Below are 15,930 nucleotides of genomic sequence, written 5' to 3' on the forward strand. Positions count from 1 at the left end.
AAGGGTAAATTAGTCATAAAATTTGTGGAAACCAAACTGAAGTATCCTTTTTATCTATGGTTAAATTTTTTTATAATTTTTTAAAATAAAAGGGTATAATGATCAAGAAAAGTGGATACCAAGGTAGTTACCACAAAAGGTATCCCCTTTATATATTAGTATAAATATATATTTTCTTCCTTTGGATTGCATGACTCATGATAAATACACCTCCTTTTTTAATAAGTACACCTCCTTTATTTATTTTAAAAAAATATAAAATATTATAGTTTTTTTTAAAAAAAAAATTTAATTTTATATCTTTAACTTTCAATTTGCTAATTTTTTCTTTTTTTTTTCACATACTTTTTTTTCTCTTTTAATTTTCACATGCTACCAAAATAAGTGAGGTGAAGGAAAGGTAAGGAATGCATGTAAAAATTAAAAAAGGAGAGAAAATATGTGAAAAAAAAATATTAAATTAAATATTGTGAATATAAAATTAAAAAATACAAAATACAAAATTAAAAAAATTAAGAATATTTTAAATTTTAATTATTTTTGTTTTAAAAAGGAGGTGTACTTATAGAAAAAAAGAGGTGTATATATCATAAACCAGATTGCATATATAGGCCGATGAACAAGCCTCGGCCCAGCCCAAAAGCAATGAAAGAGAGCCGTTAGGGAGAATTTTGCAAATATGATGGATAAACGAGGAGGCGCCGAAATGAGAGTTTGCATCGTGCAGGGTCTGAGCAGTGACCACACGAAATGACGAAAGGCAGCCCAAAGCAGAGATTCACATTGTAAGATATATCCAGAGGACGAATCGGTCCAAACACACTCTCCTATACAATTCAAATTTTGGATCGTTGGTCGTTACTCACTTACTCCCTGCGGGACCCACCGCAACCCATGGATGCCACTGCCAGGGTATTCTATTTCTATTAGATCACTACATTTCTATTTCTATTAAATAATATATTCAATTTCCATTTCTATTCCTTTCATGTTCAACACTGCCCATCCATTCTTTCAGTTCATCACTTTGAACCTCACAAAATATTTATTTATCACTCTAATGATGACGGTGCTGCCAGTTGCCATTTGAATGAAAACTGAAAACCTATCTCAGCTTCAACGATGATGATGATGATGATGGAAGAGGAAGATATGGAAATAGAGCACCAAGTCTTCGTTGCTCACCAGATTGACTTCGATTACGAGTTCGACGCAGTTCGATTCTTCGATTTCAGTGCACAAGAATCTCCTGCTCAAGCTCGCCAAGCCGAACTATGGTTTCAATCCGCCGGAAGCTACCCTCCTTCTCGTCCGTTTAACCATCTCTTTCTTTTTTTTCTTTCATTTTTTTTTCGTAAATGTGCCTTGTTTGGTAATCACCTTTTTCTTGTTCAGCTTTTGTGGCGAAGCTTGTGGTGAGAGACGACGACGTTTGCACCTATCCAGAATCAGACCGCACCGTTTCCCGCACCGTCTTTCACCATGGCGGTATGCAATTTTCTTCTTTATTTTACTCTCGCGCTTGGTAAACACAATCTTAACTCAAATTTCTAGAGTTGTGAGCATTCATTCGTCACTTTAATCATTGACTTAATCGTAATCCTGATTTTATAGAACGACATTCGCATTAATCTAGTGTTTTTTATGCAAAACGATAGTGGAAAATGGCCTACGTTTGCAATCTCAGGACTAGAAGGAGAGTTTTCTCCAATTTTTTGTTGTGTTGTGTTGGAAAGGGCATGGCTCTTGGCTCACTGATGCTTTTTACTTGACAGGTTCAAAAGGAGAGGGTGGTAACACTTCTGCTTTCCTTGGCGGAGTTTCTAGGGATGTTAATATGCAACTGTTGCAAGTAACTACAGGTGAATTTTATGGATAGCATGATGGATGATAGATGATGTTAAGTAAGGAGGGGACAGTCTTACAAAGATTTATGTTTTTTGCCATAGAGCATCTTGTAATCCTTCCTCACTCATCCTGTTGTTTGAATTGTGAACCTAATTATGTAATAATCTCTTGTGCCACGGCATTTTTTGTTGTGAACTGTATTAAGTTATGCTTCTATTGTTTAAAACATTAGGTTTCAGCATTTATTCTATTTTTTATTTTTTCTCTTTGAGCTTGACATGTAATTGTGTCTGTCCAGGACTGACCTTTAGCAGTAAGGCAAACAGTGGCAATTTGAATTCTAAGGTAAAAACTGCTGTGATGAAGGGTTCAACACTAATGAAACCTACTGCTAGTCAGTTGGCTAAGCAAAATCGGCCCCTCCAAAGTGTTAGCTCAAGGTGATCACTGGAGAAACTTGTCTATTGTCATGGTTCAAGGCATGAATTATTAGTGAAAATCAATCAGTCAAGCAACACTTGATTAGTTGGCAAGCTTATTCTTTTGTTCTCTTCTTTTTGTTGATTAGTTACATGTTTGTAATTGTGAGCAGTGATAGCACACATTTTCTAATATACTTATTGTCAATGTTGCCTTTTATTAGTATTGGATTTATATGACTTATATAGTTAGTTATTTTTGTTTATTTTCTATTTTCCTTCCCTTGGATATATATTGGGTTTGCTATTCTAAAATAATATAATATAGATGCATTTTTCAGTCATTCACTTTTTATTTCCTCTTTCTCCTCTCATCATGATGTTCAACTTTATCATTCTTCAGTACCTTTGTGTGCGTCTCTGTGCATGTATGTGAGTTCAACAATTAGTCAAATAGCATCATTCTTTTCGATATATTATTATTTTTCACACACTTTTCACTGTTAATTAACATACTAAATTTGTTCAAAATTTTAGAATTACACGAGTCTCACTTTTTATTTAAAAATTTTACTTAAACATGCACAACTTTTTATAACGTTAACTTTTAGCTGATAAAAAAGTATAATAGAATAAATGCACTAAGAAACGAGTCGGCAATACTCCTTTTATTAGTTACATGTTTGTAATTGTGAGCAGTAATAGCACACATGGTGCATTGATTTAAATGCTCTCTTGCTCTGTCTGTTATGAAGTCATGAATTCTTATTAAGTAGGACTGCTGGAGTACTACTGCACTTATTCCCTACTTTTTCTCTTTGGTGCTGTAATGTTTTATGGTAGTCTAGCTTTCTAATCCATGGTAAAGAAAACTGCTTTTCCTTATATCATCTAAACTAAAGTCTTCCATTGACCTCAGGTTTCAGAAAGTACAAGATCATAACAGAAAAATAAATTCATCTACCTCTTCTGGGATAGAATGTCAAGCTGCCAAACGACAGAAATTAGAAGGCGGTCTATTGCAAAAGGTCTGTAAATTTGACTATTCTACTTCTGCCTTTGACTATCTAGTAACTGAAGAAGTGATTGGTACATTTATCTCTGCTTGAATGCTTAGATATAATCCATTTAGTGCTGTAAAATTTTGTGCAACTCCTAATGAGTTGCTGACAATATCAGAAAGAACATTTGTTGTTAAAATTGTGTTCCATTTTTATGCATCAGAAATGCTTTATGAAAACTTAGTTGATTCTTTTCATGATGAACAATTTAATGGATTATAGTTTACTAGAAATTTATAATTAAATTTGTCCCCATGTTTGGCTGGTAGCATGGAAGTACTTGAAACCATGAACTGTGAATTTATTGCTGGCATTCCATTTATTTTAGACAGGACAATTGAGTTGCTTATTGTATCTTCTCTATGATAGGTTGGTGACGTGAAGCAGCAAGTTAATTTTGTCCACAAGACACCTAAGAAGGTAAGAGTTGTAAACTTGTAATGCATATTGCTTGAGTAGATTGTACTTGTCAAATATATTCTTCATATGATTTGTATGATGCTCATATTGTGTCCCATATATTTTTTTGTCCACTTTTGTCATTCATATTGCTTTCCCTATTTGATTTTGTAAACAACTGAACCAAAAAATCCATCCTTATTGTTTTCCTGATGTTTATGTATTCTCACAGGTTGCAACTGTTGATCAAAATTCTGGACATTCAAAGCTTAAGATTACTATTCCTAGAGAGCCTGATTTAGAAACAGCTCACAGAGCACAAAGGATTAGGTTTGTTATTCCGGTGTTTAGTAAAATCTCAATGAAAATGATTTTTCTTCCTCACATAATTGAAGTCAATATATTATACATGTGCCTTCCAGACCAAAAACTGCTGCAGAGGCAGAAGTTGTGACAGTGCCAGTGGCTGTCCCCAGATTCAAAGCACGCCCATTAAATAGAAAAGTTGGTACTCATTGTATTTATAATTGGTTGTTAGGTTAATTTTGTTGTAATTTTTCCATCATTTCCCCCTAACTAATTATGCTCATAATCTAGATTCTGAATGCTCCTTCATTACCACTTCCCAAGAGGAGCACTCCACGGTTGCCAGAATTTCAAGTAAGCTCTTGATACTTGCTTTTGTTGTTCATCCAGTTTTATCACCATTTCGTCATGCAGAAAGAGAGCAAAGAGAAGTATTTGCTGAAAACTGTGTTTCAACTACACCATGGACTTGATATATATATATATATATATATATATATATATATATATTTATCAAATATAATAATATAATTATAATTATAATATCTATACTAATATATAAAAAGGATACTCTTTTCGGTAACTACCTTGATCTCCACTTTTTCTGACCATTATACCCTTTTATTTTAAAAAATAAAAAAAAATATTTTTAATCAAATTTAAAAACTTCAAACTAATAAATCTATACTAATATATAAAGGGAATATCATTGTCAATAACTATTTTTAGTTTTTATTTTTATATGGATCATTTTATCCTTTATTTATTTTTTAATAATTATTTTTTTATGAGTAACTTTTCATTTTTTTATTATTATTTTTAATACAATACAGGCACGTAGTGCCTTTTTTCTACTAGATAAATAATACAATCGTATAAATAATTTTACAAGAAAACATATCTGCACGAACTATTTTTGTTCCTTTCGATTCGTATAAACATATCCCCTTTGCATGAATTATCCAATACGAAGTGTCTCGGCCCCACTAGATAAATAATACAATCGTATAAATAATTTTACATTACTTATTACTATTATACCTTGAATGTAAAAAAAAAAATCTTATATCTTCTAAAATTTCTAATATTTGTCTATGTATAATTATTAGAAGCACGAAGTGCCACGGCCCCTCTAATTATAATAATACATACAAAGCAAATATCCAGTTTTCCTAGTTATTGTATGCAAATGATATGCCGAACCTAGACATTTACACTAATACTAGACAGAGAGTACCGTAGAGACAATAATACAAGAAGTGGAAAAGAATTGAACCAATGATTAACTAAGCAAACAAGTTTCTTCTGCCATTTTTCATCATGATGAACCAATGATTTTTTTTTTTATGTCTTGCTTCTCAGGAATTTCATCTTAAGACACAAGAGAGGGCCATGCAGCATACATCTACATCTACGACTTCATCATCTTCACTTCACTGCAATGATTCTAATAAGGTTAATTTAGTTCGCACAGTTTTAAGTAGTAACATTAATGGCTCTTCACATTGCTGTATTCTGTCAACGTCATTAATTTTTCTTGTACCCGATGTATGAATTACATTGGTCATGAAACTTCTGAACCTTCAATTGCTTGTGATTTTGATCTGCATTGTCTTGCTTTAGTTTCTTGTTTCAAGATAGATATGTGTAGTAATCTCTGGGAAACTGAAGTTAGCTGGTTGCAGGATTTGGACAAACATACTGCTGTTACTGCTCAAGAATATAAAATCAGGGATTTGAGAAGGTAACAAATGTGATGATAAATGTTAGAATTAACATTTGAATTTAACCAAGTAAATCATGGAACAAAGGTACTAACTTCAAAATACTACCTTGCATAGACCGTCTGCCATGGGTGCTCCAAAGCATGATGGATTGGATTTTGCACATAGTTTTAAAGCTCGGCCTCTCAATAAGAAGGTAATGAGATATTATATTAGCAAAAAAGTTGTTAAGAAGATACCTGGACTACAGCTATATGAAGAAATTAAATTATGAACTTTAAATTATATTCCAGTAGTATGAGTTAACATTTTCAAATTTCTTACTTTTAACCAAGCATCTATCTCCAATTAAAAATAGTCTATATATACGATTTGTAGAGCTCAATGAATACATGTAATCAAATTGCATAACCAATATGGGGTTTTTTATCATAAAACATGGTTATACATCATTCATACAAATACAATTTTCAGTCTCGAGATATATTACCAATCAAACTAATTCTGGGTGTAAAACAAGCAGGCCTTTGGTCTACAAAGAAATTCATATTGATGATGAGATAACTTCGATTCATGTAGAAAAGCAGCTATAGTTTGTATTATATAGTTTAGTTACCGTATGTATCTGTATTTAAAAACATAAATAATGATGAAATTAATAATGGAAGATTGTATATTTTTCCACCAGCCAGACTATTTATTTATTTATTTTATCTTTTAATTCACTAAATTGTCTTTTGATAAAATTTGTTTTTGTTAGAGTCAAAATGTAGAGTTTGGCTCGTCTTTTTAAGAGCTTAAAAACTACTTTAAAGTTGTCATAAAAAATAATAACTTTAAATTTAAGTTCATGCTTTTTAGCAATAAAATATAAAATTTATGCTTAAAAGATATTTTCAAGTTGAAATAAAGAACGATAAAGAAGTCAAAGTCTAAAGCTCCAAAACAAGCTTTTTTTGTAATAGTTCCCTTTTCAATTCTTCATTAAAAAAGGATTGCTGTTTTTTCTTAAAATTCTGTTTGTCTTTACTTCTTAAAACTTTTTAAGAAGAAAAGTTGCAAAAATGTTATGTCACTAGTTATGATGAAGTTGCATCTTAAAATTGCTGTTCTGTATACAAGTTTTCAACTCTATTATTTTTGTTTTTGCTTGTCATTTTTTTTTCTGTGAAATCAGAAGATAATTTTATTTTTAAGACCCAGTCTAAGATTAGCATAAATTTATTTCTGAAGCAGTTCGTCAAGAGAACTTCCTTTAAAATTCATGTTATTGTACTTATTCTCTAAGTCAATATAAATACTATGAAGGAAAGCTTGGTAACTCTAATTTGTTTATAAATTTTCTTTTGCTTATTGTTATTATGTATTGAAGTAGTCTGATCTTTGAAAGAGATGTCAATGAAAACGTGGAAGTTCAGATGAATTTCTATTAGAATACTTCATTTTCATTCTGTTATCTGTATCAAGTACGTTCAACTATTCTCTTCCCGTTATTTGTTTGTCTGCTGTACTACCTACTGTAAAGTGCCGATGCAGATTCTTTCAAGTAAAGGAGATATTGGTGTTTTCCGGAACAGAAAGCAGGAAACCACTGTGCCTATGGTGAGTTGGTTCGTTTGTATTTTCTCCCCTTAATAATTAGGAGACTTTGAATAAAAAAAAAAACACGACGAAATCACTTCTTGCTTCAATTCATACAGGAATTTAATTTTCATACGGAAAAGAGGATTCAGCATAACCCACCAATTGAACTCTTTAGCAAGGTAAATTTATGCTAACTTTTTCTTGTTCCTTACGTTTTTTTTTTTCCTTTAGTGAAATTTCTTTAAATTTACTCCAGAGCCATTATACATTAAAGGTTAGTGTTACTTTTGATAAAAAAAGAAAATTTAATTCCACTATTCTTATTCATTCTCCTTTCCTAAAATGTTAACAGATGTCCCTAGCATCCGAAGTGCAGTCAAATAACGGATCTCAGTTGAATCTGCCTCGGCATTCCAGAGTGTTCAGAGAGGTTTTCCTTCTACAATTTTGAATTGACAATCATGTATTATTTTTCATTTGTCTTGGTAGCATACTGAGTTATTTGTTTCTGGATGCAAGGATTCAAAAGAAAATATAGGAAGTTCTTTTCATCTGGGCGTGAAGGTAATGTCTTTTTTCCCCTTCGGTTTTGAATGTTTTTTTTTTATTGATACATCGTAGACGTTCAATATTCATCTTCTATCTGACAAATGCTTTAGGAAATGCCTTTTGTATTTGGGGGAAAGCAAATTCATAGTGGGAGGGACGGCTGCGACAGTGACGCTGGTACTCTGTTGGCTGCAAGGAGGTATATCGTCAGCTTTCAACTACTAATGTTTGGAACATTTTATTAGCTATATCGTCAGCTTTCAACTAAAATGGTGCAGGAGCTTGGGAATTCGATGACGGTAATACGCACAAGGGCCAACATGCAACATAACTAAGAAAATATTTTCTCTGCCGAGTTGAACATCGATGGCAACATAGCTGAATCTAACAAGAGCCTAACAACTTTTCCCAGATTTTTTTTTCACAGAATCTTAGAAAATTACTTTGTTAGGACAGAAGTTAGCATACTAAATTCTGCATCACTTGTATCTTGTACAACTACATGACAATCCAATAATAAATCGTTAACAGGCAAGTGTATTATAACTTTTAAGCCTATATTCTGCCTGTTAAATAACATCAATATAATAGTCGGATGTTGAGTCCATATCTTGAAACCAAACAGCTAAATCATTTGGTTTCAATAAGAACAGGTGCCATAAACAGATAAATTAATTAAATATTATATAGCTCTCACTTATTTGTGAATAGACTAAATTCAATTGTAGCTTCCTCGAGTATAATTTGCTTGAAACAGAATTCCGCAATTCATCCAACCGTTCGAAGTGACCTTGTATTATCACTCGTGGGTATCCTTATTTCTTGCTCTATGATTTGTTGTCCAACGTTTCATGTGATAGGCCACCTTCAACTTCAAAGGTTTCTCTTTGCCAAGCCTGTTTTGCAAATGGCAACATCATGTTGGAACGTGAGTTAAATGGAAACCATAAATAATAGTTAAGACTAACCAAACAGACGCCAATTGTTGATGACCCGAGTGAAAGCGCAAGATCAAATACCCTATATTTTTTGTTGCTAGTGATGCAGTTGTTAAAGGAAAGTTATAACTGAGTTGTCAAAATCTATTATTTCTACCCAATCCACTCAAACTTAGTCCACTTCTCCTCATCTCTGACCTTGCATTCTTTTTCTGGGGGATTCTGTATGCACTATCTTTTATTTATTTATTTAAGGTTTTCTATTTGCACTATCTGTTTTCTCTTTATTTATTCACATTCTGAAAATTAGTTTTCATGTAAAAATTATTCAGGAAATTAATTTCCGAAAACTGAAAAAGAGTCGGGTGCTAATAGAGAAAGAAAAAAAAAAAAAAAAAGATGCCAAAATAATCTCCCTTCGTCGGCACTGAGCAAGGTTTGTTTGGACTTGGGATCATTTTAAGGAGGTGTCATTTTAACACACGTCACAGTCACAGGAAGTGAGTAAAGAATTAGTTTTTTGGCAGGGCACTGAAGAGAAGCCAAACCACTGCTTTAGGTTTTTTTCGTTTTTCAAGTGATGCAACAATCATCCCGTGAGTAGATAACCTTTATACGAAAGAGTTTCAAACTGACCACCTCTGAAGATGCAGAGCACGTACAAATGATAGAACAATTCTGTTTTGATTTTGAACCTTTTTCTTTGTTTTCTACTTCTCAATTCTCAGCTCATTATTATGAATTCAGAAAAGTATCCGTTTCTATTTCAAGCACCAAAGATTGTCTAATCTAACATTGTTAAAGTACACATGTTAGCACAAGACGAATTCTTTACTTTCTGATTATTGAGTTGATTTATAAAATATAAACTCTAGCTGTTACCGTTCTCAATTGTCTTTTCTCTTCCCAATAACACTTCCTGGGTTAGAATACTTCTAGTAATCCCAATTTAATAAGTTTTTACTTATCAAGAAAAAAGAATCGGCCCAAGAAGATAAACATTTATACTGTGTTCAAATACCACCTCTATGTTGCCCATCAACAGACCACCAAGATTTGTTGAGTGATAGATGTTGAAATAGTACGGACAAGGCCTAAATTTAAACTTTGTTTCCGTTATTCTAATTCCTATCTATGAAAAAAAATTGCTGCTCAACGTTGTAGTTTCCGAATCAAGATGTGGAACAACTTTAAATGCTAAAACTACTTTAAAATGACCTGGCATTTAAAATGTGCAAGATATAACTTAAACAACTTTATGTTAAAATGAGTATCCTTACCGAAACAAATAATGTGGTTATAGTGTATATACAATTTTAGCCCCAAAACATAAAGGTATATAATGTGGGTACTTCCTCTTCCCCTTCAAACGGGATCAGTCGTGGGTTTTGGTATTGGGCCCGAGACCTCTACTACCACCGCAAACCCTCAAAGATTCTTAAAATTTTCTTCACTAAATTAATAGCACCGCAAGATTTTCGAACTGAGCCAAGAATTTGAGTCACCAATTTTAAGGACTTGAATGCACTGTTCTGTTAGCTAGATATCACTCGATGATCTAGGCCATTAAGTTTCTTCCAATGGCTGTCTGTACATACCAATTTCACTTACAATATACAAGCTGAAAATTGTTACCTCCAAAAGTTTCTTCCGCTCAACATTTGTGACAATGCATATCTGGGCCATAAATCTTAACTATAACAAAGCTATTTTTCTAGTACTGATTTTAGGGTTATCCTTTCTGCTTCATAGTTATTTTATAATAATAAATTTCGAACTGCACATCAATGCGGAACAATCTCAAACATATATGGCAAAAATATTGTTCGAATTACTATGAAATGCAATATATATATATATAATTCCTTAAAAGAGACAAATATGTATATATAGTTACAATGATGGTAATAAATTTAAATCTAAAACTTTATATATACTTAACCTCTCACCTCTAAATCGACCATAATAGATTAACATAGTTTGAATTTAAAAGTAGGAGTAAATGTTAAAATAAAAAAACATGAGTATAAATAATGAGATTTTGGAAAAGAAAAAGAAGAAAAATTTTAATACAAAAAAGTATAAATAATTAAAGTAAATATTTGATTTATATCAAAGAGATATTAGAATAATTTTATAATAAAATCACTAAGATCTGCCTAATGATAGGAATTAGAGTAATATGTTATATTTTATGTTTAAACTTAGTTTGCTTGATATAATTCCAATGAATAAAAATTGAAGCGTACTAATATATATTTCAAAATTTGATCTAACATTGAAATTTCTATTTATAAATGTAAAACTTGTTTGTTTGTGTGTAATTCATGAGAAGCGAGAGGAACAAATGGCAATGTTAGAGCGATACGTTTCAGAACACAGCTGTAGAATAGAATGTACTCTCGTCTCCACCTATTGTCACTGGACACAAAAGTTAGAGCTAGCGGGTATTACCATGTGATTGCCTTAATTCTTAGTCTTTTGTTACATCTAAATACCTTGGATAATAAGCCGTCCTAGGCCTGCACATTATTCTCAGAAATTACATGTGTATTATTTCATACAACAAATGTAAAAGATTAAAAAGAGAGAGAGAGAGAAAGACAGAGAGAAACTGAGATATTATTCCAATAATTAATATGATTCACAAATGTACGTAAAAAAGAAAAAGTAACGCTAGGAAAATTGTTATATGAATAATACTCCTCAACTATTGCAGGCCAAATACTTGTTTTCCAATTAGTAAACTATGACCAATTGGCCATTGTTAATCACACCCATTGTTTCCCAATATATTTATATATATATGCATGCATGGCACTAGGCCAATTAACCCCAAGTAACGCTACATTTCTTTTGCAAATCAAATTCCTTCCAACGATGGAGAAAGGCAAAGCGATGGAGCTTGCTTTGCTCCTTGCCCTAACTCTCATGCTTAGCGTCAGCCCAACAACTTCAGTGGCCGAAGAGCATGGCAACAACAACAACAACTTACTCACTTACATTGTTCACGTCAAAAAGCCCGAGGGCGCAGTTTTTCTTCAATCACAAGAGTTACACGACTGGTACCACTCGTTCCTTCCAACACCCTCCCACAAGGAACGAGTGCTTTTCTCTTACCGCAACGTGGCTTCTGGATTTGCCGTGAAGCTAACCCCAGAAGAGGCCAAAGCTCTTCAAGACAAGGAGGAGATTGTGTCAGCTCGTCCCGAAAGAACCCTTTCTCTGCACACAACACACACTCCTTCATTCCTTGGTCTTCGACAAGGAGTAGGATTGTGGAATAGCTCCAACCTTGGCAAAGGTGTCATCATTGGAGTTATAGACACAGGTATTTATGGGTTGTTTTCTAATATGTCTTGTTATTGTGATTCACATGATCAGATATCGTGTACTTTGAACTTGGATATTCATAAATTAACTTCTTTTTTTTTTGTGATAACGTATTATGGAGACTTTGTATGTTTATTATTGTTCTAATAATGGAGGACTTGGTTGTGTTCCAACAGGTATATACCCCTTCCATCCATCATTCAACGATGAAGGGATGCCACCTCCTCCAGCGAAGTGGAAAGGACACTGCGAATTCACAGGGGAAAGAACATGCAACAACAAACTCATCGGTGCGAGGAATTTACTCAAAAGCGCCAATGAAGAGCCTCCATTTGAAAACTTCTTCCATGGAACCCACACTGCTGCAGAAGCCGCAGGAAGATTTGTAGCGAACGCTAGCGTTTTCGGCAACGCTCTGGGTACTGCGGCTGGCATGGCACCCGATGCACACGTAGCAATGTACAAAGTGTGCAACGACAAAGTTGGATGCACTGAAAGTGCCATCTTGGCCGCAATGGACATAGCCATTGACGATGGCGTCGATGTTCTTTCTCTCTCCCTTGGTTTAGGCTCTCTCCCGTTCTCCGAAGACCCTATCGCGATTGGCGCGTTCGCTGCCGTTCAGAACGGAGTTTTCGTTAGTTGCTCAGCCGCGAATGCTGGCCCTGACTACAGCACTCTTTCAAACGAAGCACCGTGGATCCTCACCGTCGGTGCAAGCACCATTGACAGAAAAATAGTAGCGTCAGCAGTGCTTGGAAACGGTTTAGAATTCGAAGGGGAATCTTTGAACCAACCCAAAGACTTTTCACAAAGTTTGTTGCCACTTGTGTATGCAGGTCAAAACGGAAACAAATCTTCTGCCTTTTGTGCACCAAGATCCTTAAAGAACATTGATGTGAAGGGAAAAGTGGTGGTGTGCGACATAGGTGGAAACATTCCAAGTGTCAGCAAAGCAGAAGAAGTTTTCAACGCTGGTGGTGCAGCCATAATCCTCGCCAACCCTCAATCCTTTGGCTTCAGCACTTTCGCTACTGCTTATGTTTTACCGGCGGTGGAGGTTAGTTACACTGCAGGGCTAGCCATAAAAGCTTACATAAACTCAACCTACTCACCAACCGCAACAATCAAATTCAAAGGAACCGTGATTGGTGATCCACTTGCTCCAGCAGTTGTTTTCTTTTCTTCAAGAGGGCCAAGCCAGGAGAGTCCCGGGATTCTGAAACCCGACATCATTGGACCCGGAGTGAACATCCTAGCTGCATGGGCCCTGTCCGTAGACAACAAAATCCCAGCGTATAACATTGTTTCGGGAACCTCAATGTCTTGTCCACACCTTAGTGGCATTGCTGCATTGCTCAAGAGTGCACACCCTGATTGGTCCCCCGCGGCTATAAAGTCAGCGATCATGACCACTGCCTACACGGTCAACCTTGGAGGTCAACCCATATTGGACCAAAGGCTTCAAATTGCTGACATTTTTGCAACTGGTGCAGGCCATGTTAACCCTAATAAGGCAAATGATCCAGGGCTTGTCTATGACATTCAGCCAGATGATTACATTCCTTATTTGTGTGGTTTGGGTTATGGGGACAGAGAAATTGGAATTCTTGTGCAGAGGAGAGTGAGGTGCTCCGATGTACATGCCATACCGGAAGCGCAACTCAATTACCCTTCGTTTTCTATTCTGTTGGGGTCTACTTCACAGTACTACACCAGAACGTTGACCAATGTTGGACCTGCTGAATCAACTTACGTCGTGGATCTTGATGTGCCTTTGGCCTTGGGTATGAGCGTGAACCCTAGTCAGATAACATTCACTGAGGTGAACCAGAAGGTTACATTCTCTGTGGAGTTTATCCCACAGATAAAGGAAAATAGAGGCAACAATAGCTTCGCTCAGGGTTCTCTCACCTGGGTTAGGGTGTCTGACAAACACGCTGTTAGGATCCCCATATCTGTTATTTTCAAGTGATGCATGCGCATGAGGGTGAGGTGATGATGCTCAATGCTCAATGCTCAATGCTCATGAAGAAATAAAGAAGGGAATGAAATTAATGTCTGCCAAGACGTACGTTCCCTAGCTATCTAGTACAACTTCATTAATTTGTTAACAAATGATTTTGTTGTGTTAAGATAATCGCACGTGGTTTGAAATGTACCAGCACTTCTTATTTATTTTTTAATATGATGTTTTTTCTATATGATGACCTTATGTATTTTTACGATAGACAGTTTGTGTCTTACCTGATAAAATTATTATGCACGGTGGAATTCTCTCTTCAAAATGTCCTTTGGATCGTGCAGGAATTGTTTTCTAATCCTCAGATCGATCTAATTAATCCAAATGTTTTGTCTTAATCTTTGTGCAGGCTGTTCATAGGTGGAATTCTACTTTGAAATCGCCGGTCGTCTCTAACTAGGACCACAAGTTTAGGTTTTCTTGACCATTAAGTAACCGGCCAATATCGCATTAGCTCTGACAAGTTCGATGCACGAAAATGAAAAAATGTTAAACCACTCATTTTTATTTTTAACATACTCTTTATTACTAACAGTAATTTATTCAAAAAATTACAAATTTTTATATCTCTCACTTATTATTTAATAAATTTCTTTCTTATTAATTTTATAATTTTTAATAAATTTTATTTAATAGTAAAAAATGTGTTAAAAATAATTTGTTTGAGAGAGTTATCACATATCGTAAAGAGAGCTCACTAACAAAAAAAAACCCTTGGCATGAGAAGATCGACGTTGCTTCGTAATCTCGTCATTTCCATTATGAGAAAGAAAGATTTACATGGGACGTGCAAGACAAAGGCAGCAGTTATAAAAGTCCAAGAGTTCATATGTTAATTTTAACACACTAATGAGATAAAAGCATTCGATCTAAACCTCTAATTAAAGAGAGCAAGAAAGAAAGACCAGGACAAAGTTGATATCAACTTACTTAGAATGTATAGGTAACTTATTTATTTTCTTTTTTAATATTTGATAATAAAGAAGAAAAATTGTTGAAATCCTATGCTAGTTAGCATTAATAATAATAATAATAATAATAATTAAAAAAAAAAAGATAATGTTAAAGAGAAAATGTCAAATGTGTCGAATGTTTCTATAGTCAATGCCTGATTTCTCAATAGTCAATACACGTAGTCACTAATTAAGAGTTATCTTCTTGTATTTTTGGATCAACATTGACAAAATTAATTTTAAAAGAAATTAATTTTAAGTGATATAATTTACATTTAGATATTTAATTATAAAATTAGTAAGTTAATAGGAAAATTCAATATGAATTTTTTTATCCAATGAAAAATTAACATTCCGACAAAACCAAACATAATTTTTTTTTTTACCTAAAATCAAATTAACATTAGTATAATCCAAGAGAATCTAACGTCAAACTAAATATATGCAAATTTTAAATTTAGTGTTAAGCTTAAATCAATCTTCTTCTTAGAATTTAAATTTAAACCTTATAATCTCAATATATGAACATTATTATATATACATTATTTTGACCATATAATACTCAAATAAAAAAAATAGACATTGTAAACTAAGATTAAATATCTACATATTATCTGGTGATAATATATAAATCCAACAATAATTATTAAGATAAATTTATATATTGTTTTAAAATTTAGTTGCTGGCTTAATTAATTCAATTTTAGAGTTAACTCAAGCGAGAATTATTCTCATTTATAGTCGATTTATAACATCTCTCATCATTCATCAATCACATCGATCCGGTTGTAAA

The 15,930-nt window shown here is 33.7% G+C and overlaps 2 protein-coding genes across 3 annotated transcripts; both read left to right on the plus strand.

The window, feature by feature from the left end:
- The first annotated feature begins 745 nt into the window (after positions 1-745).
- LOC109801593 (protein TPX2) lies at positions 746-8,448 on the plus strand. Of its 2 annotated transcripts, XM_029271828.2 has the most exons (19): positions 746-912; positions 1,080-1,309; positions 1,396-1,488; positions 1,776-1,862; positions 2,147-2,288; positions 3,187-3,295; positions 3,698-3,748; positions 3,960-4,057; positions 4,150-4,231; positions 4,325-4,387; positions 5,396-5,488; positions 5,719-5,777; positions 5,875-5,953; positions 7,294-7,359; positions 7,458-7,520; positions 7,694-7,771; positions 7,861-7,905; positions 8,001-8,089; positions 8,169-8,448. In XM_029271828.2, exons 2-19 carry the CDS (start codon positions 1,123-1,125, stop codon positions 8,185-8,187), a joined length of 1,503 nt encoding a protein of 500 aa, XP_029127661.1. In that variant the 5' UTR covers positions 746-912; positions 1,080-1,122; the 3' UTR covers positions 8,188-8,448. The 2 variants fall into 2 exon arrangements, with proteins under 2 accessions (XP_029127661.1, XP_020218293.1); XM_020362704.3 differs by lacking the exon at positions 746-912 and having other exon boundaries at positions 960-1,309.
- Positions 8,449-11,555: 3,107 nt separating this feature from the next.
- Positions 11,556-14,522, plus strand: LOC109801592 (subtilisin-like protease). Its single transcript, XM_020362703.3, has 2 exons — positions 11,556-12,159; positions 12,338-14,522. Exons 1-2 carry the CDS (start codon positions 11,643-11,645, stop codon positions 14,134-14,136), a joined length of 2,316 nt encoding a protein of 771 aa, XP_020218292.2. The 5' UTR covers positions 11,556-11,642; the 3' UTR covers positions 14,137-14,522.
- Positions 14,523-15,930: the final 1,408 nt, after the last annotated feature.

The sequence above is a fragment of the Cajanus cajan genome, chromosome 11, assembly GCF_000230855.2.
Source record: "Cajanus cajan strain Asha chromosome 11, NIPB_CcT2T_4, whole genome shotgun sequence".
In the NCBI taxonomy this organism is placed as follows: Eukaryota; Viridiplantae; Streptophyta; class Magnoliopsida; order Fabales; family Fabaceae; genus Cajanus; species Cajanus cajan.

Coding starts and splice junctions, on each gene's coding strand:
- LOC109801593 (XM_029271828.2), top strand. CDS start 1,123: ATGATGATGATGATGATGGAAGAGGAAGATATGGAAATAGAGCACCAA. Junction 1,863..2,146: donor ACTGTTGCAAGTAACTACAG/GTGAATTTTATG, acceptor GTGTCTGTCCAG/GACTGACCTTTAGCAGTAAG. Junction 5,954..7,293: donor CTCGGCCTCTCAATAAGAAG/GTAATGAGATAT, acceptor GTGCCGATGCAG/ATTCTTTCAAGTAAAGGAGA.
- LOC109801592 (XM_020362703.3), top strand. CDS start 11,643: ATGGCACTAGGCCAATTAACCCCAAGTAACGCTACATTTCTTTTGCAA. Junction 12,160..12,337: donor CATTGGAGTTATAGACACAG/GTATTTATGGGT, acceptor GTGTTCCAACAG/GTATATACCCCTTCCATCCA.